Raw genomic sequence first — 27,484 nt, forward strand, 5'->3', positions numbered from 1 at the left:
TCTAGATATATAGCACAAATACTTCTTTAAAATTCTCAATGTCTGAAACAAATTTTAATTTTTTCCCTAAATTACCAAACAGAGAAAACATACATACATACAGACTTTATGGACCAGATCCTCACCTGGTGTAAATTGGCATAGCTCCAATGACTTCAATAAATACATGAGGTGGATTAACTGATATTTTTACATAAGGTCCAGATCTTTAGACAGTGTAAATTAGTGTACTTCCATTGAAATCAGATGATAATCTGGTCTAAAATTTGTAAGATTGAGTCTTTTCAGATTTAAAATAATTCCCATTCATGAACATTAAGGTTTCGAAATGAAAAATTCCTGCAGGATTTTGGGTACAGGAATTCAGCATACCGTGCATGCATAGTGCCTTCACTACCAGATAGGATTAAAAAAATTCATTGCTGTGTTAGTGATGCCAATACTTCACATCATAAAGTGTGCCCACTTTTACTTGACAGATCACAGTATTTTTGAAGGAGAATTTATAATATAATAGACCTTGACAGGATGAGCTGTAAATACCCTTTTAGGCCCTTATTTTACACAGGCAAAAAGGAGTAAGTGAAAAATGGTTTTCTATACATGTAAATAAAACTTTAAACATTACTCAGATGTATATTTGTGTTTGATTACGATACCGTTCTTCTGAGAAAAGTATTTTCAGTGATATAGAGTCAAAGTAAGTTCCAAAGGAACTTGTGGGAATATATGTGGGAAACAAGGGGCAACAGCCACACAATACACACAGAAAGATAGAGAGAGGCAAATATTTGTTACTATTTGATTTCTCTGTGACCTGTATTATGGAAGAAAATATCTGAACTACTTACAGCTACAAATGTATTATTCTCCAGTTTAATGACGTCACCGGGTCTTACATTCATCCATTTTTCATTCTGTAATCTATGAAAGATAAAACGCACACACATACACACTTATTTTTTTCTAGAAATATATTTAGTTAGAGATAGTAATTTACCCTTGTAGTCTTACGATCATTTACAAGGTATTAAATATGCACTATTACACTACAAAATCAATGCTCAGGGTGCCTTACTCAAAATAAACACTATGTTCCATTATTAACAAAAGATCTGTATGACAAACTACTGACTACTATCCACTTTAAAATGATTTCTGTTGGTGATAACATTAGTATAGACTTTATTCAGTAAGATCCCTACCAGATTCCTGTATACTAGAAGGATCTTTGTCATAATCATTGCACGTATTCCTGGAGAGCATAAAACAGAAATAGAGAAGGGAAATGAAAACATGAGGCAGCAAAGTGTGGAGGAAGATTTAGATGCATGAGATAAGACACGGGAAAAGGAAAGGAAAGAAAACAATGAGAACAAAGAAAACAGAAGAAAAATGAAATATCAAGCTATTTTCAAGCTTGCTTCAACAAGTATTCATTGTTGCTAACATCTGAAAAATTCTTCCATGTTTCCACTGGCTAATTCAAATGCATTATAATTAGGGCCCTACCAAATTCACGGTCCATTTTGATCAATTTCATGGTCATAGGATTTTAAAAATCATAAACTGCATTATTTCAGATATTTAAATCTGAAATTTCACAGTGTTGTTAACTGTAGGGGTCCTGACTCAACTCTGAAGGCAGCAGTGCAGAAGTAAGTGTCGCACAGTATGGCCTTGCCACTCTTACTTCTGCGTTGCTGCTGGTGGGGCGCTGCCTTTAGAGTTGGACGCCTGGCCAGCAGCCTCCACTCTCCGGCCACCCAGCTCTGAAGGCAGCGCAGAAGTAATGGTGGCAATACCACGACCCCCTACAATAACACTGTGAACCCCCCCATCCTCTTTTGAGCTGGGACCCCCAGTTTGGGAAACACTATTCTTCCCCATGAAATCTGTATAGTATAGGGTAAAAGTTCACAAAAGACCAGATTTCACAGGGGAGACCAGGTTTCACAGTTCATGGTTTGTTTTTCATAGCCATTAGTTTGATAGGGCCTTAATTATAATGCAGCAAAGGCTCTGCAATTATTAGATATTGCCTTGAATTGGAAGGGCAGAAATAAATGGGGCCCTATTGACATTTTTGCAAGGATTCCCCAAAACTGTAGAGAGCCAGAGGGAAAGCAGACCATGTGCATCAGTGTAACTTTCAGATGTTTTTGTATAAAATTCACTGCCATGTCAGAGAGCTTATATCCTCTTGCAATGAAGCATTAATAAAGTACTTCTCTGCAGTGATAATATAACAGTACTGACCGATTCCAGTCAAGTTCAGAATAAAGATGGGTTACTACAAGGTAGTCATAAGGGTTGGTTTTATTTTTAGCTAAAAAAAAAAATCTAATTTACTTGTGTTATAGGCTGGAAAACAGTTTAAATATTTATACAACTGTGAAATATGCCCTGCACTATCAGCATGCTAGGTCATTTGGCTTAGATATTCGAAGAACTTCTCTTTAATACTGATCCAAGTACATGTTGTTCTGGAAAGTTTTCAATTGCAGCATTTTCATCTAGAGCCAGAATTCACCCGTTTTCCAGCCCTCTTCTCTTCTGTACTTTATCTTAAGTGGGGAAATGTATGTTAGTTGCAGCACATTTAACTTAATTTTATTTCATTTTTCAGGTGCACTTATGTATTTGGATAATCTTTAAAGGAAATAGTTGTAGGGAATATAATTTATTTGCAATATTGTTTCTCATGTTAATTTGTAGGACAAAACTTGAGGGCAAATTTAATTGATAGAGATAGACGTTTTAGTCATCATTTATAGTCAAAATGGGACCCTAGATCCTTACACCCGAGTTTCATGATAATTTGTATCCCAAACTAGAGGCAAATGTCATAGTTTGGGCCCATCTCTAATTGACATTAGTAATCTGTTGTTAATCTAGTCATTATAAAATCTGTTTAAAGAATGTTAATCCCAGCAAGAGCTGAAAGAGCTGGAGAGTTAGTGCTCAGCTCAGAGATAAAGCATAACCTTGCTCTTCAAGTGATCTCTGACAGGCAACTCAGAACTGCAGCCAGTCCTCCCCCAGCAGAGGGACAAGTCATCATGACATTTGAGGGTTAAGGATTCAAAAGGAATCCAGGAAAACCACTAAGCAAACCCACTTACTAATATTAATATTAGCCTCTGGCACATATTGAAAAAGTCAGAAAATCCAAAGCTATGGCTCATGCTTTGCCCTAAAATCATTCTGTTCTGGAGAGATAACGGGGGGAGCTCACATCATCCTGAAATAAGGGGCAGCCTCAGGCTCAATCATGATTTTTTTTGGCTTTTAACAGCGCTGCAACTATGTTATTTAAATATGATTTTTAAACAGTAAAACATCCCAAAGGGATGTTCATGCTTGGGGGTTTCTTGGGTGTGTTTTTAACTGAACTTTTTTTCTGGAAGATTTTTACAAAATACTCCGTATTTACGGGAGGACCAGTCCAAACCTTTCAGTAAATACATAATACAAACAAATGCCTCATTAACTGTGACTTATTTACATAGGAAATAGAACTTATTCCTTCAAAGCTCCTTTAGTTGACTAGATATTTACCGGGGGTGCACAGGACCTGCACACCACCCTCCACAAGCCTCATGGTATGTCTGCAAAAGCAAACCATAGGCACCCTCCACCCCTAGCTTCACAGTCTGAGTCCAAACATCTACACAGCTGTTTTTAGCAGTGTAGCGCAAGCCCTGGGAGCCTGAATCTGTAGATCCAGGCTCTGAGACTTGCTGCCACAGGTTTTAAAATACAGTGTAGATGTACCCTAATTAGTCTTCCCTGAAAGCAGTCTCTACTGGCTCCACATAGGTCGACATGGAAGGTGGAATGGAGAATTAAAGTGAGGCAGTGAGAAATCCAACTCTGTAGATCCAGTCACTCTTACAGAGTGTGCGAACAATGGAGAAGAGCAGTCCAAAGGCCCTACTGTAGCCCTGCATTTTGGCCCAGATTAGAGTGTTAATTCCCCTCTCCAAAAACGGTACATTTTATACCTCAGTGTATTTGGTGACTTCATGCATCTCCAATTAATATTTAATAAAGCAGTATATATTATGTATAATTTTAAATCAAGAAACTCCACACATTTCACTCACAAAGACAGATCACTCTGGCTTTATGCAGGGGCCATAAATTTAGTCCAAACAGTAATTTTAAAAATTAACTTACATACCCAACCACACCAAAAGCCATCACTCTGCCCTGTTGGATCACTGCAATATGCTGTTGTGCTATACTTTAAATGCGTATGCAATTGAAGGCTGACAGCTCCAAAAGAGTTGATCCATTTTACAATTACGTAGGCAGAATGTGCTATACTGCGTGTAGAAAAAAAATCCTCCGGACAACATATGAAAACTGTGTACTGAACAGCAGATACCATTTTGAACCTACATTGTCTTGGACATTTTGATTAGCTCACTTACCACATCAGAAAAAATATTAAGCTGCACTAGTTGGAAAGGGAGAAGAGACAGAACATGTAGGGTGGGAGTTTCAAAAGGGTTAAGGGGGTTAGTTACCCAGCTCCCACTGAATGCCAGTGGGAGCTGGAAGCCTAAACCGCTTAGACCAGGGGTAGCCAACCTGTGGCTCTGGAGCCACATGCGGCTCTTCAGAAGTTAAAATGCAGCTCCTGGTATAGGCACCAACTCCGGGGCTGGAGCCACAGGAGCCAACTTTCCAATGTGACTATGCCCCCCACTCCACCCCTTCCCGTCCCCTCCCCTGAGCCTGCCATGCCCTTGCTCCTTCCCTTCCCTCCCCCCCGCCTCCTGCATGCCATGAAACAGCTGATCAGGAGGTGTGAGGAGGGAGGAGGAGGTGCTGATTGGCGGGAGGTGCTGGGAGCGGGGTGGGGAGCTGATGAGGGGCTGCTGACGTATTACTGTGGCTCTTTGGCAATGTACATTGGTAAATTCTGGCTCCTTCTCAGGCTCCAGTTGGCCATCCCTGCCACTCTATAGAAAATCCCAGCCTGAATTGTTTTTAAAATGGGGGGAGATTGAGAGAGAAACACACAGTGAGAATGAAAAAGAGAATGCATCAGAGCACATGAACTGCTTTGGAGCTCTGTGTCTATTAACTCTTTTAAATTTTGCTTTTTGACTGTAATGTCATCAATGAGTTCAGGTAGCATACCGTTCATTCTGTGGATAGATATCATCCCCATTAAAATGTCAAAATACTGAGGAACAAAATACTCACTATTATGATATTTCTACTCATTTTCAAAATTCAGGTCTGCCTAACAGGTCACTTCATTACACATGGAATCTTGTTCTGTTCCCACATAAGGAAACCATAAGGATTCACTGGAGCCCCGTGGATTCACTGTATGTGCATTACAGTGACTCCAGTAGAAGCCAGGCTTGCAAATACAGCTATTCTGTGAATACAGAGAGATTTTACAAAGCTCAAGATGCTTCTGGCATTTTTGCCACCGTTTTGTGGTGAGGGCTGCCAAAGCTGTATTTGTAATGGGGCTCCCAGATGCCCTGACACCAATTTTGGTAGTCTGATGAGTGTACCAGTTTGTTTGCTTTGTTGTTTTTTTTTGTGGAATTCCCTAGTGTAGACAAGATTTAATTTCATCTCTTGAAAGTGCCATGGTGAAATACATAAATGGAGGATTATGATGATAGAACAAAATACAATTTAAACATCAGGATATTGGTGGCAACATATCTAGTGCTTTTTGTGTGAACCGTCACTTTAGCATTTTCCATTACATTTGACATAACAAAACCCTACTTCTTGGGGCTCAAGTATTAAAAAGCAGCTTAGATTAAAGATCAACTTTTACCAAAGTCTGAGTTTTCACTTAACAGTTACAATTTCTCATTCTGAAGACACATTTGTGAATTATTCTCCTTGCAGAGACCACAGTTCAGAGAATAAAAAATGTGTAACGTGGAACAACAGTCCCTGTACTTTAAAAACACCAGTACAGAATAAGCCGTACTCCCTCCGGAAGGGAATAGCCTGACCTGCTGTGTCACCAATACACAAGACAGCATTAGATTAGCCATTCAGATGCCCCTAGTGGGGCTCTTAACCAATCAGTCTGTACTAGAGATGGTCAAGAGAGAGCTGAATGTTTGTTGAATTTGGAAAAAAAACTAATTATGCTGCTCAGCAACTAATACGATGTTATGTGCGATGCAAAAAAACAAAATAACAGTGTTTCTCCAGGGGTCAATCTGGTATGGTTATGTATCCAGCATTGGTGGGGGAAAAAATTTAAGCTGTAAATATCCATTTAGACACAAGCAAATCTGGTCTTAGGCACATGCAATGCAAGCAACTGTTTGGTCCCTATACTTCTATACCCCCTCTAAATCCCCAATATTTTTGTGCTGATTTAGCACAGGGCTGATTCACAAGGTGACCCACTCTCCACTACAGAAGCAGGTCTGACAGTAGGAGGAAACTTACTACCAAATGGGATTGGAGCGGAGGAAATCCACTGCTGTATCCTCCCCACACCTGTGCCCTTCTCTGATAGCATAGGGCCCCACCAATCATAAAACCATCCCTGATCAGAGTTGCATTTGACTAAAAAGAAGAGTCTCTCCGCACTCAGGTAAGGCAATAGATTCATAAACAAGTAGTTGCCAAACATGACCTCAAACTATTTTCATACTATGCTGTTAGGGGAAATTGTGTGAAATAGGCATCTATCTAGTTTTCTATCAGTTTTCTTTAGTGCCTCTAAGGATATCAACTGTAAATATGTAGCACCAACCTAGTAGAAGGCTTCCAACTTCATTGATGTTTATCATGAATTCCTGTTTAATAACATCCACTTCTTTCTGGGGAGGCAGCATTGTATCAATGATACGTTATCTTGATTCCGCTTGTACATAATATGCAGTCATTCAAAGAACAACTGCACACAACATCTTAATTTAACAGAGGATCAGGGCTCCAACAAGTCTAATACCAAATATTTTAAGCTTTGCACAAACATTTACGTGCAAGTCTTGTACAATGGGACAACCAGCACTGGAAGAGCACAACAAACGGCCTGAAATGTATTGATTAAACTGCTGCCTTTTGAAATAGGCCATAGTTCTATGGTCTGAAAGTTAACCCATCCAGGGGGAAGGGGCTTTCTTTTTATTGTCATTTTTAACTGGAACTCAGTGCTATTCAATGGAATCATACTACACATACTATACAGGGGAGCAAAACCCACCTCTATGCCCACACTGTCCACCGATCACTCCCTGTCCATTGCATCTCTACTTTTTTCTGTGATCACTGGGATTGTTCTCTCTTCTTGTTTGCTCTTGTACTGCAGCTCTTCCAAGTCTATGTTACAGTCCTTTCATTTGTTACATTTGATTGCTTGAGATTTATTTATTGGTAACTATTTTTGCCATTTGAGACATTTTTTGTTCTCTGACTGCTTTACATTAATACATTATTTACAATTCAAAAGTCTGCTTAAACAAATAGAGATCAGAAAATAGCTGGCCTTTAATATTTTCAGAATATATGTTATTTATTTAAAAATAATCAAAACCAAAAAAATTCCATTTTAAAGAAAAATCTTCTCTAATTTCTGAGAAACAAATATGCTGCCTCAGTGGAACCTCAAACTGGCCTAGCTCTCTGGAAATCTAGCAGAAGATTGGGGACCTATGGTTTTATTTATGAAAGTCATTTACAGTCAAGGAACTCAGTATTTCATCTTACTGTGAGTTGATTTGGCAAACCTTCTGTAAAGTTAATGTTTTGGCACCATGGATTGCTTTGCCTACGTGTTATAACCACAAAACAAGCAACCAATAACTACACCCAAGGACAGAAACAGAGAAAGAAAAACTCAGAAAAGACTTTATTGCCACCATGCTCCCTTTCAAAAATAATTGCATCAGAGCTGACCATAAGCATTTCTCCCAGAGATGATGCTTATACTGTACTTTCAAATAAAAATAATTAGAAGTATCTGTAATAGCATCACCCGGTGACTCCCAGAAATATTACAGTTCATATTTTCACTAGCTCCATATAAATTAAATGAAACCATTACTGTGCCTAGTTCTCAAATTATGTCCTTGTTTACAATAGTGATGTGGCATACATTATACTTTAAAGCAGTGGTCACCAACCTGTCTATCGTGATCGATGGATTGATCCTGGAGCCTCTGTCAGTCGATCGCGATCTCCGGGCTGCTAACAGTGCAGTGGCAGAGCGGGGCTCAGGCAGGCTGCCTGCCTGCCGTGGCCCCATGCCACTCCCAGAAGCGGCTGGCTACTGGCACATCTCTGTGGTTCCTGGGGGGCCGGAGGCGGCTCTGCGCGCTGCCCCCGGCCAATGGGAGCTGTGGGGCCAGTGCTTGCGGGCGCAGGCAGCGCATGGAGACCTGCTTCCCCCCTCCGCTCCAGGGGCTGCAGAGATGTGCCAGCAGCCAGCTGCTTCCGGGAGCAGTGTGGGGCCACGGCAGGCAGGCAGCCTGCCTGAGCCCTGCTGCGCCGCCAGTTGGGAGCCACTTGTGGTAAGTGCCTCCTGGCCAGAGCCTGCACTCCTCACCCCCTCCCGCACTCCAACACTCTGCCCCAGCCCAGAAACCCCTCCTGCACCCCAACTTCCTCCCAGAGCCCACACCCCTCACTCCTGCACCCCAACCCCCTGCCCCAGGCTCAGTCAATGCACACCCCACAGCTGGGAATGTTACACTGATTTATGACAATCCCTGAAGGATTTTGGATCTATAAACCACAAATGACACTAATAAAAAGTACAATTAATGAAATGTCCAGAGGATTCTATGAGATTAGGTGTCGTGTGACCATATGACCCTTGCATCCAAACTCCCTACCAGAGATTGCACCCCTCACTCCTGCACCCCAACCCCCTGCCCCATCCTGATGAAAGTGAGTGAGGGTGAGGGAGAGAGAGTGACGGAGGGAAGGGGGCATGCAGTGAGTGGGGTGGGGCCTCGGGGAAGGGGTGGGGTAGATCCTGGGTTGATCTTAAATTCCAAAAGTGATCTTGTGCATAAAAAGGTTGAAGACCACTGCCCTAGAGGCAGGGCTGGATTAACTCTCCTGTGGGCTCGGGGCTATTAGATTTTGTGGGGCCCCTGTATACAAGTCTTTTCCTGGGAGGGAGCTTGGTGCTGGAGGAGGCTGGGCAGGGGTTTGGGGTGCAGGAGGGGGTGCAGGGTCTGGGAAGGAGTTTGGGTGCAGGAGGGGATTCTGACCTTGGGCAGGGCATTGGGGTGGAGGAGGGGGTGTGAGGTGCAGGCTCTGGCTGGGAGGTGCTTACCACATATGGCTCCCGGCCGGCGGCACAGCAGGGCTCAGGCAGGCTGCCTGCCTGCATTGCCCCATGCTGCTTCCGGAAGCAGCTGGCTGCTAGCATGTTTCTGCGGCCCCAGAGGGGAGGGGGACAGCATGTTCCCAGCCAGTGGGAGCTGTGGGGACAGTGCTGGGGGCAGGGACCGCGTGCAGAGCCGCCTCACCTGCTCCCCACCACCTGCCAGGGGCTGCAGAGACGTGCTAGCAGCCAGCCGCTTCCGGGAGTGGCGTAGGGCCACGGTATGCATGCAGCCTGCCTGGGTGCCCCACTGCGCCACGGGACTTTTAGCGGCCCAGAGGTGGAGATCGCTGCCTGTGATTCATTTTTGCAGGGTCCCTTTTGAGCCGGGGCCCTGGGATGCAACCCCTAAAGGCCCCGCCGTAATCCAGCCCTGCCTAGAGGTACCTAGAACCCACCTGGGTCTGCTAGCTCCTATGATGAACAATTAAAGCAGTCCCTCTACTCCAAAAGAGGTGGGGATAACATTCGGAAACAGTAACAATTATATTTTGGCCATAACAAAACTATTCTTTTAATTTCTTCAGTGTGTCCAGGCTGAGCCTGAAGCTATATCAGGAAGTCACTGAGTGAAAGCTTGAGACTTATTGTGGACATGGACATTGAAATCACCCTGAAAAATAAGTCTTGTTAACTCATGAGCTGAGAAGAGCTCAAATCACAGAGAGCTCCCAAGTAGCAGCAAAGTTGTCTGGACATTATCAACATTCCTTGGGGCAGATTCTCAACTGTTGACTTCAATGGAGCTATGACACTTTCCACTAGTTGACGATCTCCCACCCCATGTTTTATCCTGGCATCTGCCTATCAAATGGACACACAAATTATTCTGTCTTTTTAGTGGGGCAGTACCCACATGTCAGGTAAGATACACAAAGCACAAGCATAACCCCATCCCAACCCATGCTAAAGCTCATGTGAACCAAATATATTATTGGATAAAGGCAATCAAAACAGAGCTGATAGTATTATCCAGCCAGGCCACAGTAATATAAGTAGGGTTAGGCATTTGTTGTTTTTCCAAATATGAATCTTCAAAAAAGGAACAGATGAACAGTCCAGGCCTTTTTATCTGAAACTGGACAAGTTAGAAAAATACTGGCATCTGGTATTAGTATAAGTGAACTCTTTATTTGTGTACTAGCTGCCAAACAGCGCGGTGCTTCCCAAGTTTACAAACAGTAATTTTTAATAATGAAAAAACCTACAGGGTTTTTATTCTCACCCTCAAGCCAGGGGGTGAGAATAAAGTAACTCAAATGTATTTTAAGTTTTGACAGGTCAGTAAAAGAGTCTAGACCAAATCACCCCACCCCTTCTCACTTCCCTTAAATGCCAGATACCCTTTAATAGTGATTTTATAAGGCTTTTGGGGCAGCGTTTCAGTGGGGCCTTAGTCCTGCCTCCCTTTTGTGGGAATAATTTTACATTAATAAAAATTGTGCACACATATTTTGCACCTGCAACCAGAAACACAAATCCTATCATCATTTGGGTGCCCGTTTCAAGTTTTATTATGCATTGCACCCACAATTAGAATTATAGAATAGTAGGACTGGAAGGGACCTCGAGAGGTCATCTAGTGCAATCCCCTGAACTCATGGCAGGACTCAGTATTATGTAGACAATCCCTGACAGGTGTTTGTCTAACCTGCTCTTAAAAATCTCCAATCACGGATATTCCACAACCTCCCTAGGCAATTTATTCTAGTGCTTAACCACCCTGACAGGAAGTTTTTCCTAAAGTCCAACCTAAACCTCCCTTGCTTCAAATTAAGCCCATTGCTTCTTGTCCTATCCCCAGAGGTTAAGGAGAACAATTTTTCTCCCTCCTTCTTATAACCACCTTTTATGTACTTGAAAACTTTTATGTCCCCTCTCAGTCTTCTCATCTCCAGACTAAACAAACCCACCTTTTCAATCTTCCCTCATAGGCCACGTTTTCTAGACCTTTAATCATTTTTGTTGCTCTTCTCTGGACTGTCTCCAATTTGTCCACATCTTTCTGAAATGTGGTGCCCAGAACTGGACACACTATTTGAGTTGTTTCAGAGTAGCAGCCGTGTTAGTCTGTATCCGCAAAAAGAAAAGGAGGACTTGTGGCACCTTAGAGACTAACAAATTTATTTGAGCATAAGCATTCCTTCTTGTGTCTTGCTTACAACACTCCTGCTAATACATCCCAGAATGATGTTTGCTTTTTTTGTAATTAGTTGCAGGTGCAGAAAAGAGGACATCATTTGAATTGAATATCTGTATCTTCAGGTGAAATAACTCAAGAACAAAATCTTCCCTAGTATATTAACAAGATATACAGCTACAACAGAGTATTATTGGAGTATTTTCAGACTGGTCACTACTATTTAGCTTCTTGATAAATTCTGACTATTAGATCCCAACAGCAGGAAGGATACAAATGGAATAGTTTGAATTGTGTTGAGATTTTTAAAATATAAATTGGGCATTTAAATACTAGCAAATGTATCACCAGCTATAATGCAATCATAATTTTGGAGTTCTGAAACATTTTGGTGTCTGAGTTCTCCACAACTCTAAAACTTGCTCTCTATCTTCACCCCCACCCCCAGTCTGCCAAAGACTGAATTAGTTAACCTAAGGGCACTTTGCAGTGTTCACTTTTATTTGCAGTCTTTTTGTAAAATGACAGTTTGAAGCCTGTGTGTGATTATTACTACTAGATTATTTGGTACTCTTCTGCCTGGATGGCTTTGGCTGGGTAGTTTGCTATATTGTGTGGATTTTATGATGTTTTTTCTTTGTTTCTATTTAAGTATGACCTATAGTCAAATGATAGGTGCTTTACCCAACCAATAAATAAAGTCTGTAGGAGTGTCATAGTTTCTTTGGGCTAATATATCATTGTTTACTATAAAGTAATTGTGAAAGTATGTTCACTGACCTTTGCTTTTAAACAAAGGGACTTGTGCTCAAAGTTAAACTGAAGCTTACAGACTGTTTTGAAGTATCTATATAGCAAAAAGAAATACAACAAAAAATTGCTTAGAATGGCTAAAATGATCAAAAACATATTTTTAGTTTGAATGCAAATTTTTATAACACTGCAAACATCAGGGAAAGAGAATTCACAAGAATCCAGCCCTTCATTTTGCAGTTTGGCATTAACGGTTCTCCAGATACATCTCACCACTTCTCAGACACTTATCAGTTTAATGTCTGCCCTCACTAAGCAGACAGTTTCATGTGGTTCACTCAGCCCAGAACATTGAACAGAATCCAATGCACCCACAATCCTGTGAGTTGAATTCACTATGGTTAGTCATGCGAGGATGGGGAGAGAAGTTAGTGAGAGAAAGGGAAGAAATTGCTGATGGGATGCTGACTGAGAGTGGAATCTTAAGGAAAAGAAACAAGGAAGAAGAAAACTTGGCAGAGCAGACAAACTACCACAGCACATTGAGACAAGTGCCAACTGCAACTGATATTGTTCAGGGCTAGGCCTGCAGATTGGTCACAGCATTTTTTAATCAAAAAGTCACCACCAGTCATGGTCAATTTAGTAAAAGTCACAGGTTTAAGGGGTTGGGGGGAAGTCAAGGGAGTGCCATTTAAAGAAGAGTTCCACCTGGCGGGGTCAAGTCCTGCCCTTGGGTGGTGTGGCCTAGGGACTGGAGAGTTGTACAACGAGCCTGCCCACCACTCACCCTGCAGCAGCAGCTCCTGTACCACAGACCTGACCCAGCTCTGTGCTCTGGCCTGTTGGCTCTCGCCATAGCGTGCAAGCAGGGTCCTCCCCCATGACACCCTGCCATCCTCTGGCTCTGGTGCCATCAGATCACCTGCCCCAAGCTGGGCTGTGGCAGTTAAAGTGGTAGGGCCACAAACTGGGTGGTCCCTCCAGATTCATGGCCTACATAATCTTGCGCAGCAAGAAAAATCTCAGACACAGAGAGTCACGGACAAAATGAAAAATCACTCTGTGACATTTTTATCACTGTGACAAACCTGCAGTGCTATCCATGACTCTTTGCTATTTGAAGGATTAATGTTCTATTTTAAAAAATAATGTACTTCACAAGTAGTTCTTGGTGATGCCACATCTTGCCCAGTCATTTGGTCAAAAGAAGCATTATTTGGACCTGGGCCTGGGCATAGCCTCCTTCTGTACTTGGTGTCCAATGCAAAAATCAAAACTGTAATGCAAGAGACAGAAATGGTTGAAAATGTTATTTTGCAACAAAGAAAACACAGATTCCATTGCCTTCATGGGGCATCCTATCAGCACTTTGCAGGAGTGAGCTCTTTGTGCATAATAATCTACAGTATATATTGATAAACCTTAATTCAGAACGTTGTAGTGTTCTGATATAAATATAATAATATAAATTTATCCTACTGATAGCCTGTTCCTTTTATGAAGTAACAGTTTGGCAGTGAGAAACATAACTGACTTTCACACCAAAGAAAGAACATTTTTGCTTCACTTCTAAAAACAAGTGTTAGAAGAGAGAGCAAATTCTCTCTGAAGAGCATACATATATGCAAAAACACCTCTCTGCATGAACAGGACCACTTGGGCAAGGGAACTGCTGTTGCGGATGGAAAACTATCCTCATAATTTACTATATAAGGGCAAATGGGTCCAGTCACTTGGTGTTCTTAGATTTCCAAACTATTTAATAATACAATCTGTTGTTAATGAAAAAGTGACAGTGCTGCCAGTTTGTCAAATCTCCTGGGAGAGCTGTTTGTAGAACATGTCTTCTCAAAGGAAGAGACAAAAAGTACAAGAATAGAGATTGTCTGTAATGCTCTTCCCATTAAGGATTCTATTTATTCAAATTTTACTTTTATGATACAAAGGATATAATTGCAATTAGGACAACATACAAAATTCAGAAATGACAGGACTGCTTTTCATTATTGCTCTTTGTGTGACTTACATGTGTCAGTAATGAAAGCAGCATGATATTTACTATGGCATGTGACGCAAGGACATGTTAAAGAGGAGATTTGAATGGGAATCTTTTGTGGCAGCACCTATCTATTCACAAAATCTTTATGTTAGAGATAAGTATAAACTTTCTATATAGCAGTCTGAAGATACCAAGACTGGTGAGTTCTCACCTTACACTACACTCACTGCATACATTGATGAATATTATGTGTAAGCAGAGTCAAGATGAGCTCTACCCTGACATCTGGTGGCGAGTCGTGGTCGGTTGTGGAAAAGAACTTCAGGGGCTGATCTCATTTGCATAGGCATACCCACCCCACCTAGATGGTCACTTTGGCTGTTGTAGGAGCCCCAGTTACTCTGTTATTGGGGCAGGAATAAACTGTTATTATCCTCAAAAAGAAAAGGAGTACTTGTGGCACCTTAGAGACTAACCAATTTATTTGAGCATAAGCTTTCGTGAGCTACAGCTCACTTCATCGGATGCATACTGTATGCATCCGATGAAGTGAGCTGTAGCTCACGAAAGCTTATGCTCAAATAAATTGGTTAGTCTCTAAGGTGCCACAAGTACTCCTTTTCTTTTTGCGAATACAGACTAACACGGCTGTTACTCTGAAACCTGTTATTATCCTGATTATGTGAATCAAGGACAGTGGAACTGTACTTGGCCTTTTGTTATGATGGAGGGACTCGCCATCAACTAAGCAGCACTCGTTAGGCAAGGGTCATTGGTTCCAAAACCTAGTGAATAGAGAGAGGCTGAGGATAGGTATTAATGCCTGGTGGTATGGGTCCCTGGTGAGGGTCCTACATGCTAATTGCATCTTCTCCTTTCTCCACTGTGAAATATTGGATCTAGTTTTGATTCCAATAGGAGTCTAGTTACAGACTGCGAAGCTGAATTCACTTTGGGCCAATGGTGCACCAGCACTGGGGCTCCCCTACTACAAGCTGAAATCACTGAGCGTTGTGTTAAGTAGTGGGGGGGGGCCCAAAGCTATATTGCAGAGCAGTTCACGGGACAGCTGGAGCAGTTCATGGGACGGCTGGTGGAGCAGAGCGGAGCAGTTTGGGAGACAGCTGGAGCGGCTCACGGGATGGTTGGTGGAGCGGAGCAGCTGCCAGAGCATAGCAATTCGTGGGATGGCTGGTGGAGCAGAGCAGAGCAGAGCAGAGCCCCATGGAGAGGTGGGGCAATTGGCTTCGGACCACATAAGGTGCCCCTTAACCCCCCCATTTCCACCCAGGTTGGGAGGTAAAACTCTGCAGATAAACTTTTGAACTCTGGGGCTGCACTGACCAGGGACAGAGACTTTTGGGACTTTAGGTGACTTTTGGGTTGCTGGACTCAAGAACCAAAGGCCCAATTTGCTTGGGGTGGGTTTTTGCTCATGGGTCATGTTATGAATCCTGTTGGTGGTGTTTCCCCAACATAATGCCACATTGTTTCTCTCTGTTATTAAAAGGCTTCTGCTACACTCAGACTCTGTGCTTGCGAGAGGGGAAGTATTGCCTCTTGGAGTGGTATATATTTGTCCCAGGTCACTGGGTGGGGGCTCGAGCCGGTTTTGCACTGTGTTATTGGAATGGAACCCCTAGATACTGAACCCGGCCCTTGTTGCTGGCAACTCTGATGGGCAGAAGGGTTACATATGCATAGCACATATGCTACATGAGTGGAGGAGGGCCAGCGGGAAGAGGTCACAGAGGAGAAGAGAAGCTGAAAAATGCTGTGCACTTGTCCACAAAAATGCTGTCAAACTGTCCACAATTAAGCACAATTATGCTGTCAAACTGTCCACAAGTAATTTAGTGGCCAAATTTTATCCTGTTCTAGAAATAGTGTAATCTAAAAAGTAACTACAAATTGTCAGGGCCAAATTCTGCATTCCAGTGCATGTGCTTTGCTCCTATAATTCTGTTGTTTAATTTAAAAACCATGGTTTCAGCTACAAGAAACTGAAAGGCAAAATATGTGGCTGGTTTTTGTTTGTTTCTAAACAGAAACCTATTAAATGTCTTCGCTATATTGTTTAGAAAATGGGCTTTTTAACCACACAGAATTATGATATGTCTTGGCTAGAAAGGTAAAATGATAGTTAGCTGTTTTTTCCACAAGCCAAACACTGAATTAATAGGATCTTGGCCCTTAGAGGTTTAATCTAAAGAGACCTTTTCTATTTAAAAAATGTATACCTCAGCAAAAAGAAAAGACTTCCAAAACATATTTTTATTTACTGGATTTTTAAAGTACACCTTAACACTTAATTGCACTGGAAATCCAGTGAGAAGCCTGGGCAGCTGAAAAAGGATGGGTGAAGTATCCCTAGAGCTGATATAATTGCTGCATTCTGCACCAGTGTTAGTTTCCGAGAGGTCCCTAATTAGAGCAGACTGCAGTAATCCAGTTTAGAAATGACAAAAGGAGGGATTTCTGTGTATGACAAAACTTGGCATGTGAAGCAGGGAAAGATATTAGGAACGGAGTATTCAGCCAACTGAAAAGGCTAGCTTCTGACAGCTTATGGTTCCCAACCTTAGTCCCCCAGATGAGGTCTCACCAGTGCCTTGTATAAAGGTACTAACACCTCCTTATCTCTACTGGAAATACTTTGCCTGATGCATCCTAAGACCGCATTAGCTTTTTTCACAGCCATATCACATTGGCAGCTCCTGTGATCAACCAATACTCCAAGGTCCCTCTCTCTATTGGCAATACCTCCCAGTTTCGTGTCATCTGCAAACTTTATTAGCACATTCCCACTTTTTGTGCCAAGGTCAGTAATAAAAAGATTAAATAAGATTGGTCCCAAAACCAATCCCTGAGGAATTCCACTAGTAACCTCCTTCCAGCCTGACAGTTCGCCTTTCAGTATGACTCACTGTAGTCTCCCCTTTAACCAGTTCCTTATCCACCTTTCAGTTATCATACTGATCCCCATCTTTTCCAAATTAGCTAATAATTCCCCATGTGGAACCGTATCAAATGCCTTACTGAAATCAAAGTAAATTAGATCCACTGCATCTCCTTTGTCGAAAAAATCTGTTACCTTCTCAAAGAAGGAGATCAGGTTGATTTGGCACAATCTACCTTTTGTAAAATCATGTTGTACTTTGTCCCAATTACCACTGACCTCAATGTCCTTAACTTTTTTCTCCTTCAAAAATTTTTCCAAGACCTTGCATACTACAGATGTCAAACTAACAGGCCTGTAGTTACCCAGATCACTTTTTTTTCCTTTCTTAAAAATAGGAATTATGTTAATATTTACCTACAAAAAATTATGTTAAAAGACTGTTATGATTGTAAAGTCAACCACTAACAGTTGAGTTGTGTTACACAAAATCTTTGTGTTATATAGTGAGCAAACAGATAAGTCATAAGTTTTAGCAGGGACTGAGGGGCAGCTGCAAGCAGCACACAAGGAGGAGTGGATGAAACAAGTTGGTTTTGAGAGGTGATTAGAAGGAAGAGAGTGAGGACACTTCGGATGAAATCCTGGCCTCTTTGAGGTCTAGGGCAAAATTCTCGTGACTTCGGTAGGGCCAGGATTTCATTGACGGTGACCAGGAAGAGGGATATCGTTCCAAACATAAGAAACAGCATGAAAGGGGGTACTAAGATGAGAACGGGATGAACAGATAAATGGAGCGACACAGAGAGAAGAATGTGCAACATGCAATGGGAGGCAACAGGTAATGGATAGGCTGGGAAGAACTTTAAGAATGAGAAGGCGTTTGAATTCTATGTGGAAAAAGAGGAGGTGGTAAAGATACCTGGCAGGACAGTGACACTGCACTATAATTACTTTGATTGCTTTCATAGTTATTATTGTTGCCCCTTTTTGACCTAAGCAGCCAGTCAAAGTTCAGGGCCCTCGGTATATTCCTGTTGGATGTAGAAATTGATGGAGTCTGTTACTTTCTTTGAGGAAATCTTGTTTATTTACAGAGATAAATTCTGTTCTATCTGTTCTCAGTTGCTGTGTGTTCCACCTTCCCTCACTCCCCCAACACCCTACCCAGACCACTATGCCACAAAATGCCTCCAGCCCCTCACTCCAAAATCTCCAAGTGGGTTCACAACCTCTTTTGCTTAGACAGGAGTTTGTGATGGACTTCTCCTTATAGTTATGATAACTGAAAGATATGTTCACACCTGTCAGCCTCAGCGAGGTTTTAATTTGACCTGTAACAAGGTTTCACCCTGCTCATAACATGGTTATTAATTATTTGTATTGTCCCATTGGCACCCTGGAGCCCCAGTCATGGACCAAGACCTCACTGTGCTAGACGCTGTTCACACACCGAATAAAAAGATGGTCCCTGTCCCAAAGAGTTTAAAAGATATGTACTGATGTTCTCCTGTTTGAAGAAATGGTCCATGTGAGGATTAGAATGTTGCCCCTATGGTTCCTGACCCCCACCTCTTTCTGTGTGTGAGAGAGAGATTAAACCTCAAAACCAAACACCTCATTCATCATTTTTCAAATAATAAAAGGAAAATTTAAACAAAAATTCAGAATTTTTCCTTGCAGTTCAGAGGAACTGAAAACAGATGGAACTCTAAAAAAAACCTATTTCCTCTGCAGTGACAAATCATGAAAACTATGTTCAGTTCAATATCTTCATCAATGATTTAGATAATGGCATACAGAGTACACTAATAAAGTTTGCGAATTGATACCAAGCTGAAAGGGGTTGCAAGTGGTCTGGAGGATAAGATTAAAATTCAAAACAATCTGGACAAACTGGAGAAATGATCCAAAGTAAATAGGATGAAACTCAATAAGGACAAATGCAAAGTACTCCATTTAGGAAGGAACAATCAGTTGCACACATACAAAATGGGAAATGACTGCCTAGGAAGGAGTACTGTGGAAAGGGATCTGGGGGTTATAGTGGACCACAAGCAAAATATGATTCAACAGTGTAATGCTGTTACAAAAAAAGCAAACATCATTCTGGGATGTATTAGCAGGAGTGTTGTAAGCAAGACACGAGAAGTAATTCTTCCGCTCTACTCCACACTGATTAGGCCTCAACTGGAGTATTGTGTCCAGTTCTGGGCACCACATTTCAAGAAGGATGTGGACAAATTGGAGATAGTCCAGAGAAGAGCAACAAAAATGATTAAAGGTCTAGAAAATATGACCTACAAGGGAAGATTGAAAAAACTCGGTTTGTTTAGTCTGGAAAAGAGAAGACTGAGAGGGGACATGATAACAGTTTTCAAGTATATAAAAGGTTGTTACAAGGAGGAGGAAGAAAAATTGTTTTTCTTAACCTCTAAGGATAGGACAAGAAGCAATGGGCTTAAATTGCAGCAAGGGAGGTTTAGGTTGGACACTAGGAAAAACTTTCTAGCTGTCAGGGTGGTTAAGCACTGGAATAAATTGCCTAGGGAGATTATGGAATCTCTGTCACTGGAGATTTTTAAGAGCAGGTTAGACAAACACCTGTCAGGAATGGTCCAGATAATTAATCCTGCAAATATGCAGGGGACTGGACTAGATGATCTCTCAAGGTCCCTTCCAGTTCTATGATTCTAAAGAAACTTTGGGGCTCCTACATCCCATCAGCAGGGAGCCAAACTCTCTCCTATTCCTAGGCCCCTTTTAAGGCAGCTGAGGATGGGAGTTTGGGGCTCTTACATCTGAAACAGCGGGGAGTCAACCCCCTCCTTTTATAGCCTCGTCCCCTTTCACCTCATATGAGGGAAGGGTGACTAGGACCTGGTTTGGGGATTGTGTGGATATGATTAAGGAAAGAATGATGACCTGCCTATACATTTTGTTGCCGAGTACTCACAGATATTTTAAGAAAATAAAGTTGCAACCTAATGAAACCACATCCACTGACTCCTGTCTTTATTCCAGAGCAGACAGACAATATATATACTGTTATAACAAGCTAAGTCAAAGATGAGAGAGGAAGCAATTGAGAAAAAACAACTATTATATAGTAATGACTGAAACAGTAAGTGAAAACTCCACAGTGAGCCTTGAAACCAAGCAGTGGATAGACTAACTGCTGACCTAGTACTCAGAAAAATCTAAAAGCACCTTCACGGAAATATCAACATCTTAAGAAATAATCTATGTCAATAAAATATATTGAAATCTTTGATGAAAGGTGTTATATAAGTCAAAGCATTTATAATCATAACCACAAAGTCTCCATAGTACAGTATTAGTTTTTTGTCATGACCTAATAAGTTCCAAGCAAGGATTAATCATTGTACAAAGGGCCAGTAACACTGGCCATTATTAAGATTGCTGGACATTTCTCCTCATAAGACCCTATATATTCAGTTGCTTATAACTTTGCAAGATTTTAACCATTTGGGATGCAATTCTCCAAGCTGGGTGGCCTCAGGTTGAATGGTTTTGGAAAAATCTAGAAAACAATTCAGACATTCCCAAGAATGAAGCTAACATTATTTTTCAGTGTTAAAGACCTGGAAATCTTTTTTTTTTTCCTTTGGTTTTTTTTTTTTTTTTTGGCAAACTCTAGCGTCCTAATGCTTTGGAGCAGGGACTTGAAATTGGGCAGAGGGTTGGCCTTCGTGTCAGGGATGTGCCTTTTGCCATCCCCGTGAAAAGCCACCCAAATTTGGCCAAGCTACAAACTTTTGAAAAATCACAGTTCACACATATCCAGAGACCAGCTACATCAGAGGTGGGCAAACTACAGCCCGCGGGCCACATCCGGTCTGCGGGACCCTACTGGCCGGCTCCTGAGCTTCTGCCCCTCCCCTGCAGCCTCAGCTCACTGTGCCGCCGACACAAGGCTCTGGGCGGCGGGGCTGCGAGCTCTTGCCGAGCAGCGCAGCTGCAGAGCCACAGCCTGACCCGGTGCTCTGTGCTGCATGGTGACATGGATGGCTCTAGCTGGGCGGCGCGGCTGTAGCACCGCCAGCCACCGGTGCTCCAGGCAGCACGGTAAGGGGGGAGGGAGCAGGGGGGGTTGGATAGAAGGCAGAGGAGTTCAGGGTGGTGGTCAGGGGTGTGGACAGGGGTCGGGGCAATCAGAGTGCGGGGAACAGGAGGGTTGAATGAGGACAGGGGTCCCGGGGGGGCAGTCAGGAAGGAGAAGGGGGGTTGGATGGTGCGGCGGAGGGCAATCAGGGGCAGGGGTTCTGGGGGCAGTCAGGGAGAAGGGGTGCTTGGATGGGGCAGGGATCCTGGTGGACAGTCAGGAATGAGAGGAGGGGTTGGATGGGGTGGCGGGGGGCAGTCAGGGGCTGGGCTCTGGAGGTGATCAGGGGACAGGGAGGGGTGATGGGTAGGGGTCCTGGGGGACCATCAGGGGACAGTGAACGGGGGGATTGGATGGGGCAGGAGTCCCGGGGGGGCCGTCAGGGGGCGAGAAGCAGGGGGGTTGGATAGGAGGTGGGGGCCGGGCCACACCTGGCTGTTTGGGAAGGCACAGCCTACCCTAACTGGCCCTCCATACAATTTCAGAAACCTGATGTGGCCCTCAGGCCAAAAAGTTTGCCCACTTCTGTGCTAGATCTTAGCAACTCAAAAATCTCAGAAGAATTTGCCTTCAATGAGCTTGCTTGAGCCTCTTATAGCTCGTACGGTGACCAGACTGCACAAGCACCATCCCCACAGCATGCTCCCTACAGCTCATGACTACAGAAGCAAAGCCAGACTTTCCTTATAATGGATGCTCCTGACTGCTCTGGGCCAGGGTGGGGCTTGGCACTGGAAAGAAGAGCAGGGAGCCTCTCTCTCCTGTCCTTTCAATCGTGCCCCTGCTGGCACCCAAGCAGCATGGAGGAGGAAGCCATCTGATTCAAATGTAGAAGGGACAAGAGCTGGACATAAAGTGTTGCAGGAGAAGGCCTGTGGAGTAGGTGACTGGGACAAGGAGCCTGGAAGGCAGAGCCCGTGACTGGAGGCTGGCAAGGGGTGGAGACTGGGACTGGCTGGGCAAGGAGACAAGGTCTGGGAGCTGGGAAAGGAAATGGGGGGCACTGGAAGTGGGAACCAATGGGGCAGCAGAAAGGAGGTAGGTGTGAGGGGAGACAGATCTGACAAGGGATGTACAGGGGGGAGAATTGGGGCTGACTGGGCAAAGACAATGGGACAAGGAACCATGGTAGGTGAGGACATCGAGATTGGATGAGAGGAAGACTAGTGCTGGAATCCAGTTGGAACGGGAATGTGGGCGGTGGAAGCGGCAACTGGAGTTCAGGGGGAGATAAAAGAGAGAGATAGGTCAGGGACTGGGGGAGGGAACAGGGAATGGCTGGATAAGGAGACCAGAAAGGGAGAAACTGGGACTCAGACAGGAGATACTGGGAAGTGAACACTAGGGCTTTCAGTTCCTAGGCAGTAGCTGGGCAAGGAGATTGGGACTAGTATCAAAAGCCATTGAAGTGGAGACTGGGACTGACTAGGTGAAGACAATGTCACTGGAACAGGAGTCAGTAGTGAGGTAGAGGCAGGAAAGGGACTGAGACAGATTGGAGGGGATAGAACAGAAGGAATTGGACTTGGGAGGAAATTGCCAGAAGCGTTTGTTGCACCTACAGCACACTGTCCTGGAATGGAACCCAAGATTCCTGAGTTTCCTCTGCTGTCAGCAAATATCTGTGAAATCCATTGACAAAGTGTCCCATCCCCCTCAAGAGCTGGTCCACGTAAACAATAACCTACTACTACTATCAGTTACTCCATAACCTCAAATGGCAGAATCTTTGCCATGGTTCCAAACCTGCTGATGAACCACGTGTGTATCAACATGATGCCACATGATGGAATTTCTTTTTTTTTCAGTTTGATTTTAAAATCCTAAGCTATTGCATATGGTGACAGGGCTGACCTTACCATTGGTACTGCCTAGGGATTAGGTCCCTGGATTTCAACTCTTCCCCCATCTCTAGCGTCTCCTGCTGGTGGTCACTCTGGTAGATAGTAACTCAGCCCTCTTGCCAGGTCACCACAGAAGTCTACCTCTTTCCAGGGTTACGGAGTCCAATAAATTATAGCAGTCCAGTGTCCCCCAAAAAGGACTTTCCAGCCCAACTCCAGGCCCCCGCAGGCCTCACACCCTTACTTCAGGGCTTACAATGCCTATGTCGCCCTCATCACAAGGAGGGAAGGGGTAATGCCATCCTTGCTGCTGCCTGGCTCGTAGGGGAGCCCAGGCTCTGACTGCCAGCAATATCAAGGACACAGAAGTGCTCTGAAGCTGCCTCCCTGGCCACTTACTACCACTTACTTCTCCAGTCCAGGATGTGGCCACAGTCTCACCAAAAAAAACATGGAGTGAAGGGTTCCTTAATCCTTAAGAACAAGCTACTACCTCTTCTGGGGCCTGGGGGAGTTGCCACTTGACCTCGCTCCCCTTTCCTGCAGCAAGGACTCCCACTCTACATTTAACTCAAGCACTCAAAAGTTAAAAATGTCAGAATTAAGGTTGCCTGAGCCACTTTAATTTGGACCCCTTACTCACACGTATTATGATACTGTCTTTAATTATGTGATCACATATTATTTTTGTCACAGGAACCCTGCCTCATTCAGTGCACAAGATGGACCTGCTTTGAGGATGAATCAGGGTGGTGGAGTAAGAGACGGTTGTCTATATGATCACTGCCTCCTATGTTGAAGAAGTTGGAACAAGTTTAGTGAACGAGGCAGGGGACTGCAGGAGAAGAAAGGATGGTCTTATGGTTAAGGAAGTTGAATTCTGCCCTGGATAACTGGATTCTATATTGGTCTCCACCACAGGGTTTCCATTTCAGGCTAGCTAAAACAAAACTTTTCACACAGAGTCACTAATTGTGTGTTCCTCATTTTATGGGTGTCTGACTTGAGTCCCTTGGTCTGATTTGCAGAAGTGCTGAGTACTCACAGCTGAAGTCAATGTCTCTGAACATATAACATGCTACATAATGCTAAGTACTCTGAAAAATCAAGTCCTAGGCATCTCAAATTGTGCACCCAAAATTAGTGGATACTTTTACTTTCGTCTCTCTGTGATTCAGTTTACCATCTGTAAATGGAGATAATGCCCACTTGGGGAACATAAATTCGTTAATATTTGTGAAGCACTCATATACTGTATTGATGTGCATCATAGAAAAACCTATGAAGAAATTAATAATTCTGTCTTCAAAGCAGGGTTTGAATAGCACGCAGTAAATAACGGATGGAATCACACATTGAACAATGAGAAGAAAACAAAATATTGAACAGCTGCTTATTAAGTGAGCACCATCTATCCTGTGCACTGAATGAGGAAGAAAAAAATAGTATGTGATCATGTAATTAAAGACTGTATCATATACATATACAGAAGGGGGCAAATTAAGGTTGCATGGGCAACCTTAATTCTGGCATTTCCTAAATTTTGAGTACTTAACCTTGGAACTGTGCAGGGTCGGGCTAGATGGCTACAGGAGTGTAATAGAAGGCAGATATATTAGCCCCAGGCTAAGTAGGTCCCTTTTCCCTGGGTAAGGTAACAGGGAAGGCTCCAGAACAAACAGGAACCTTCTGGAGACAATTAAGACAGGCTGATTAGAACACCTGCAGCCAATCAAGAAGCTGCTAGAATCAATTAAGGAAGGCTAATCAGGGCACCTGGGTTTTAGAAAGGAGCTCACTTCAGTTTGTGATGTGCGTGTGAGGAGCTGGGAGCAAGAGGCACTAGGAGCTGAGAGTGAGAACGCGGACTGTTGGAGGACTGAGGTGTACAAGCATTATCAGACACCAGGAGGAAGGTCCTATGGTGAGGATAAAGAAGGTGTTGGGAGGAAGCCATGGGGAAGTAGCCCAGGGAGCTGTAGCTGTCGCACAGCATTTCCAGGAGGCACTCTAGACAGCTGCATTCCACAGGGCCCTGGGCTGGAACCCGGAGTAGAGGGCGGGCCCGGGTTCCCCCCAAATCCTTCCAACTCCTGGTCAGACACAGGAGGAGTTGACCTGGACTGTGGGTTTAGAAAAACGGCCAAGCTGGGGGCTGCCGTGGAGCTCCAAAGCGAGCAAATCCGCCAATAAGCGCAAGACCCACCAAGGTAGAGCAGGAACTTTGTCATAAAACCTTAATAATGTTCTTCTAATATAGTTTTTTGTGTTTAATAGGATTAAAGTCAATGTACTAGACTGGTCATGTGAATCTTTAAAAGGAAATTTTAAAAGTAATTTGAGACAACAGAAGTACAATGAGCAAAATTAAAATGAAACTAAAAAAATAAGAGTTAAAGAATTTCTAAGGTCCCAAATTCTCCTATCATTCTAGACAACCAAATCTAATTAAAATCAGCAGGAATATGGATTATGAGAAAGAGTGAATCTTAAAACTGGATCAAACCAAGAAATTCCTCAGTGAAATCTCTGTTATCTTACAGGAAAAAACCGTTTTGATGGTTCAATTGCATAGCCCTATAGCTTGAAAATGCAAAAGAATTGTGATTGAATATTGGTGAGATAATCTAAAAGTTAAAAATAAATTGACCATCTTTAAAATCTGTTTCTTACCTGCCATCAATGAGTACTTCAGCCTGTCGATTGTTCACCTGGTTATCACTCTTATGGCGAAACTGCAATATTAATGACATAAAAATACTAGTTAGTTTTTTGTGATCAAAAGTGAACATAAGGACCTGATCAAACAAGGAACTTAAGTATACAGATAACTTTAAGCAAGCAAGCAGTCTCTGTGAGTGAAATCCATTGACTTCAATGGGACCAGAATGTCACACATTGATTTTACATAATTTTCATGACATAAAAAGTACTTTAATAAACTCTGTTTTTAAAAATGAATTGGTAAACACTAAAGTATTCATTTGCCCCACAATAATTTAATTAACACATGCAATATTCTATGCATTTAATATAAAAATTAGCAAGCCATTGCCTATAAAAGTATTTATTGACTGTTGCTAACTAAATAAGTATACATTAAGACATTACAGACATAGACATTACAGATCGAAAATTGCTCTCCTCATCCATAACATTGCCAATGAAAAACAAGTTTTCTACTCCTTTGTCCAGTCCAGTTTTATGTGCCCAGAGAGAGGCTTCCTCTGCCTTTCTTTAGTAAACTATCCCACAGCCTAAAAGACACACATTCACTGGAAGAACTTTTTATAAATAACTTTTCCTTTATATTCCACAAAAAAATTCTTCTCTATTTTCATGTCAATATTCCAAATTATGCCACCGATACCATTCTAAATAATTCCTCTCCATTCTTGGTGTCCTTATAAATATTTATGAATTATTATGTACCATTCCCACTTAATAGTTGCTCAACTAGTTTTACATATTTAGCTCATATAATCTTTCTTCATAAATCTATCCATTCAGCCTCAGTTATTTTTGTTGCTCTTTTTCCAACTCTCTGAAATTTATCTACATCTTTCCAAGAGGTAACCAAACACTGAGAACAGTGTTTCTGGTGCACTGTTACAAGACCCACTAGAAAAGTACTATCATGTCCTAGCACTACAATCCCTAGCCCAAAATTGCTTTGGACCTTTTTTTCCCATATTTTGTTTTAAACTCATAGCTAATACCATGTCCACTTTTCCTTCTTATATAAGTCCTTTTTGGAATTAATATTTTCCAGGTATCTCCTTCCCCACTGAACATAAGTATTTTGGATAATTTTTCTTTATTTATTCTAGTTTGCAATTTTCCCCACATTGGAGTTCATTTTGTTTTTTCTCTGTTTTTTTGTATTATTTGTTTGCAACTCCTTCCAGTTTAGTATTAAACTGCATTTGCATTCATTAATATGCACTTTTAGTTCACTTCAAGTTGACTGATGGCAATGTTCAGTAAGACTAAATCTAACCCCAGCCCCATAGAAATCCATCTAAATATCTCCATCATCTCAATACACTGCTGGTTATCCTTAGTGAATTGTTTGCAGTCCTTCAGCCAGTTCTCAGCCCATTTAAAAATCCAAAACATCCAGATAAATTTAATCTGGTGTATTTCCCTCATCCACATTAACATACTGCACTATGTCCCAAATTCAGCAACTTACTTAAACTCACGTCTAACATTAAGCACAAGGAGCCCATTTAAAAAAATGGTTACCTACCTCTTCATAACTGTTGTTCTTCAAGATGCGTTGCTCATGGACATTCCATTCTAGGGAACAGAACACATGCCATTTCCTGTTCTGGTGGGACACAAACAAGTCCACCTTGGGAGTTCCCCACTTCC

At 42.6% G+C, this 27,484-nt stretch overlaps 1 protein-coding gene across 12 annotated transcripts in view; it reads right to left on the bottom strand.

The window, feature by feature from the left end:
• ATP8B4 (ATPase phospholipid transporting 8B4 (putative)) overlaps positions 1 to 27,484 on the bottom strand; it is a 144,032-nt gene that overhangs the window by 74,325 nt on the left and 42,223 nt on the right. For all 12 annotated transcript variants that reach the window (XM_043524464.1, XM_043524466.1, XM_043524457.1 and 9 more), the window contains 2 exons: positions 25,781 to 25,842; positions 852 to 924 (listed from right to left, as the gene is read on the bottom strand). In XM_043524464.1, coding sequence (XP_043380399.1) covers positions 852 to 924; positions 25,781 to 25,842 — 135 coding nt within the window. The remainder of the gene's footprint in view (positions 1 to 851; positions 925 to 25,780; positions 25,843 to 27,484) is intronic.

Source organism: Chelonia mydas, chromosome 10, assembly GCF_015237465.2.
Source record: "Chelonia mydas isolate rCheMyd1 chromosome 10, rCheMyd1.pri.v2, whole genome shotgun sequence".
NCBI lineage: Eukaryota > Metazoa > Chordata > Testudines > Cheloniidae > Chelonia > Chelonia mydas.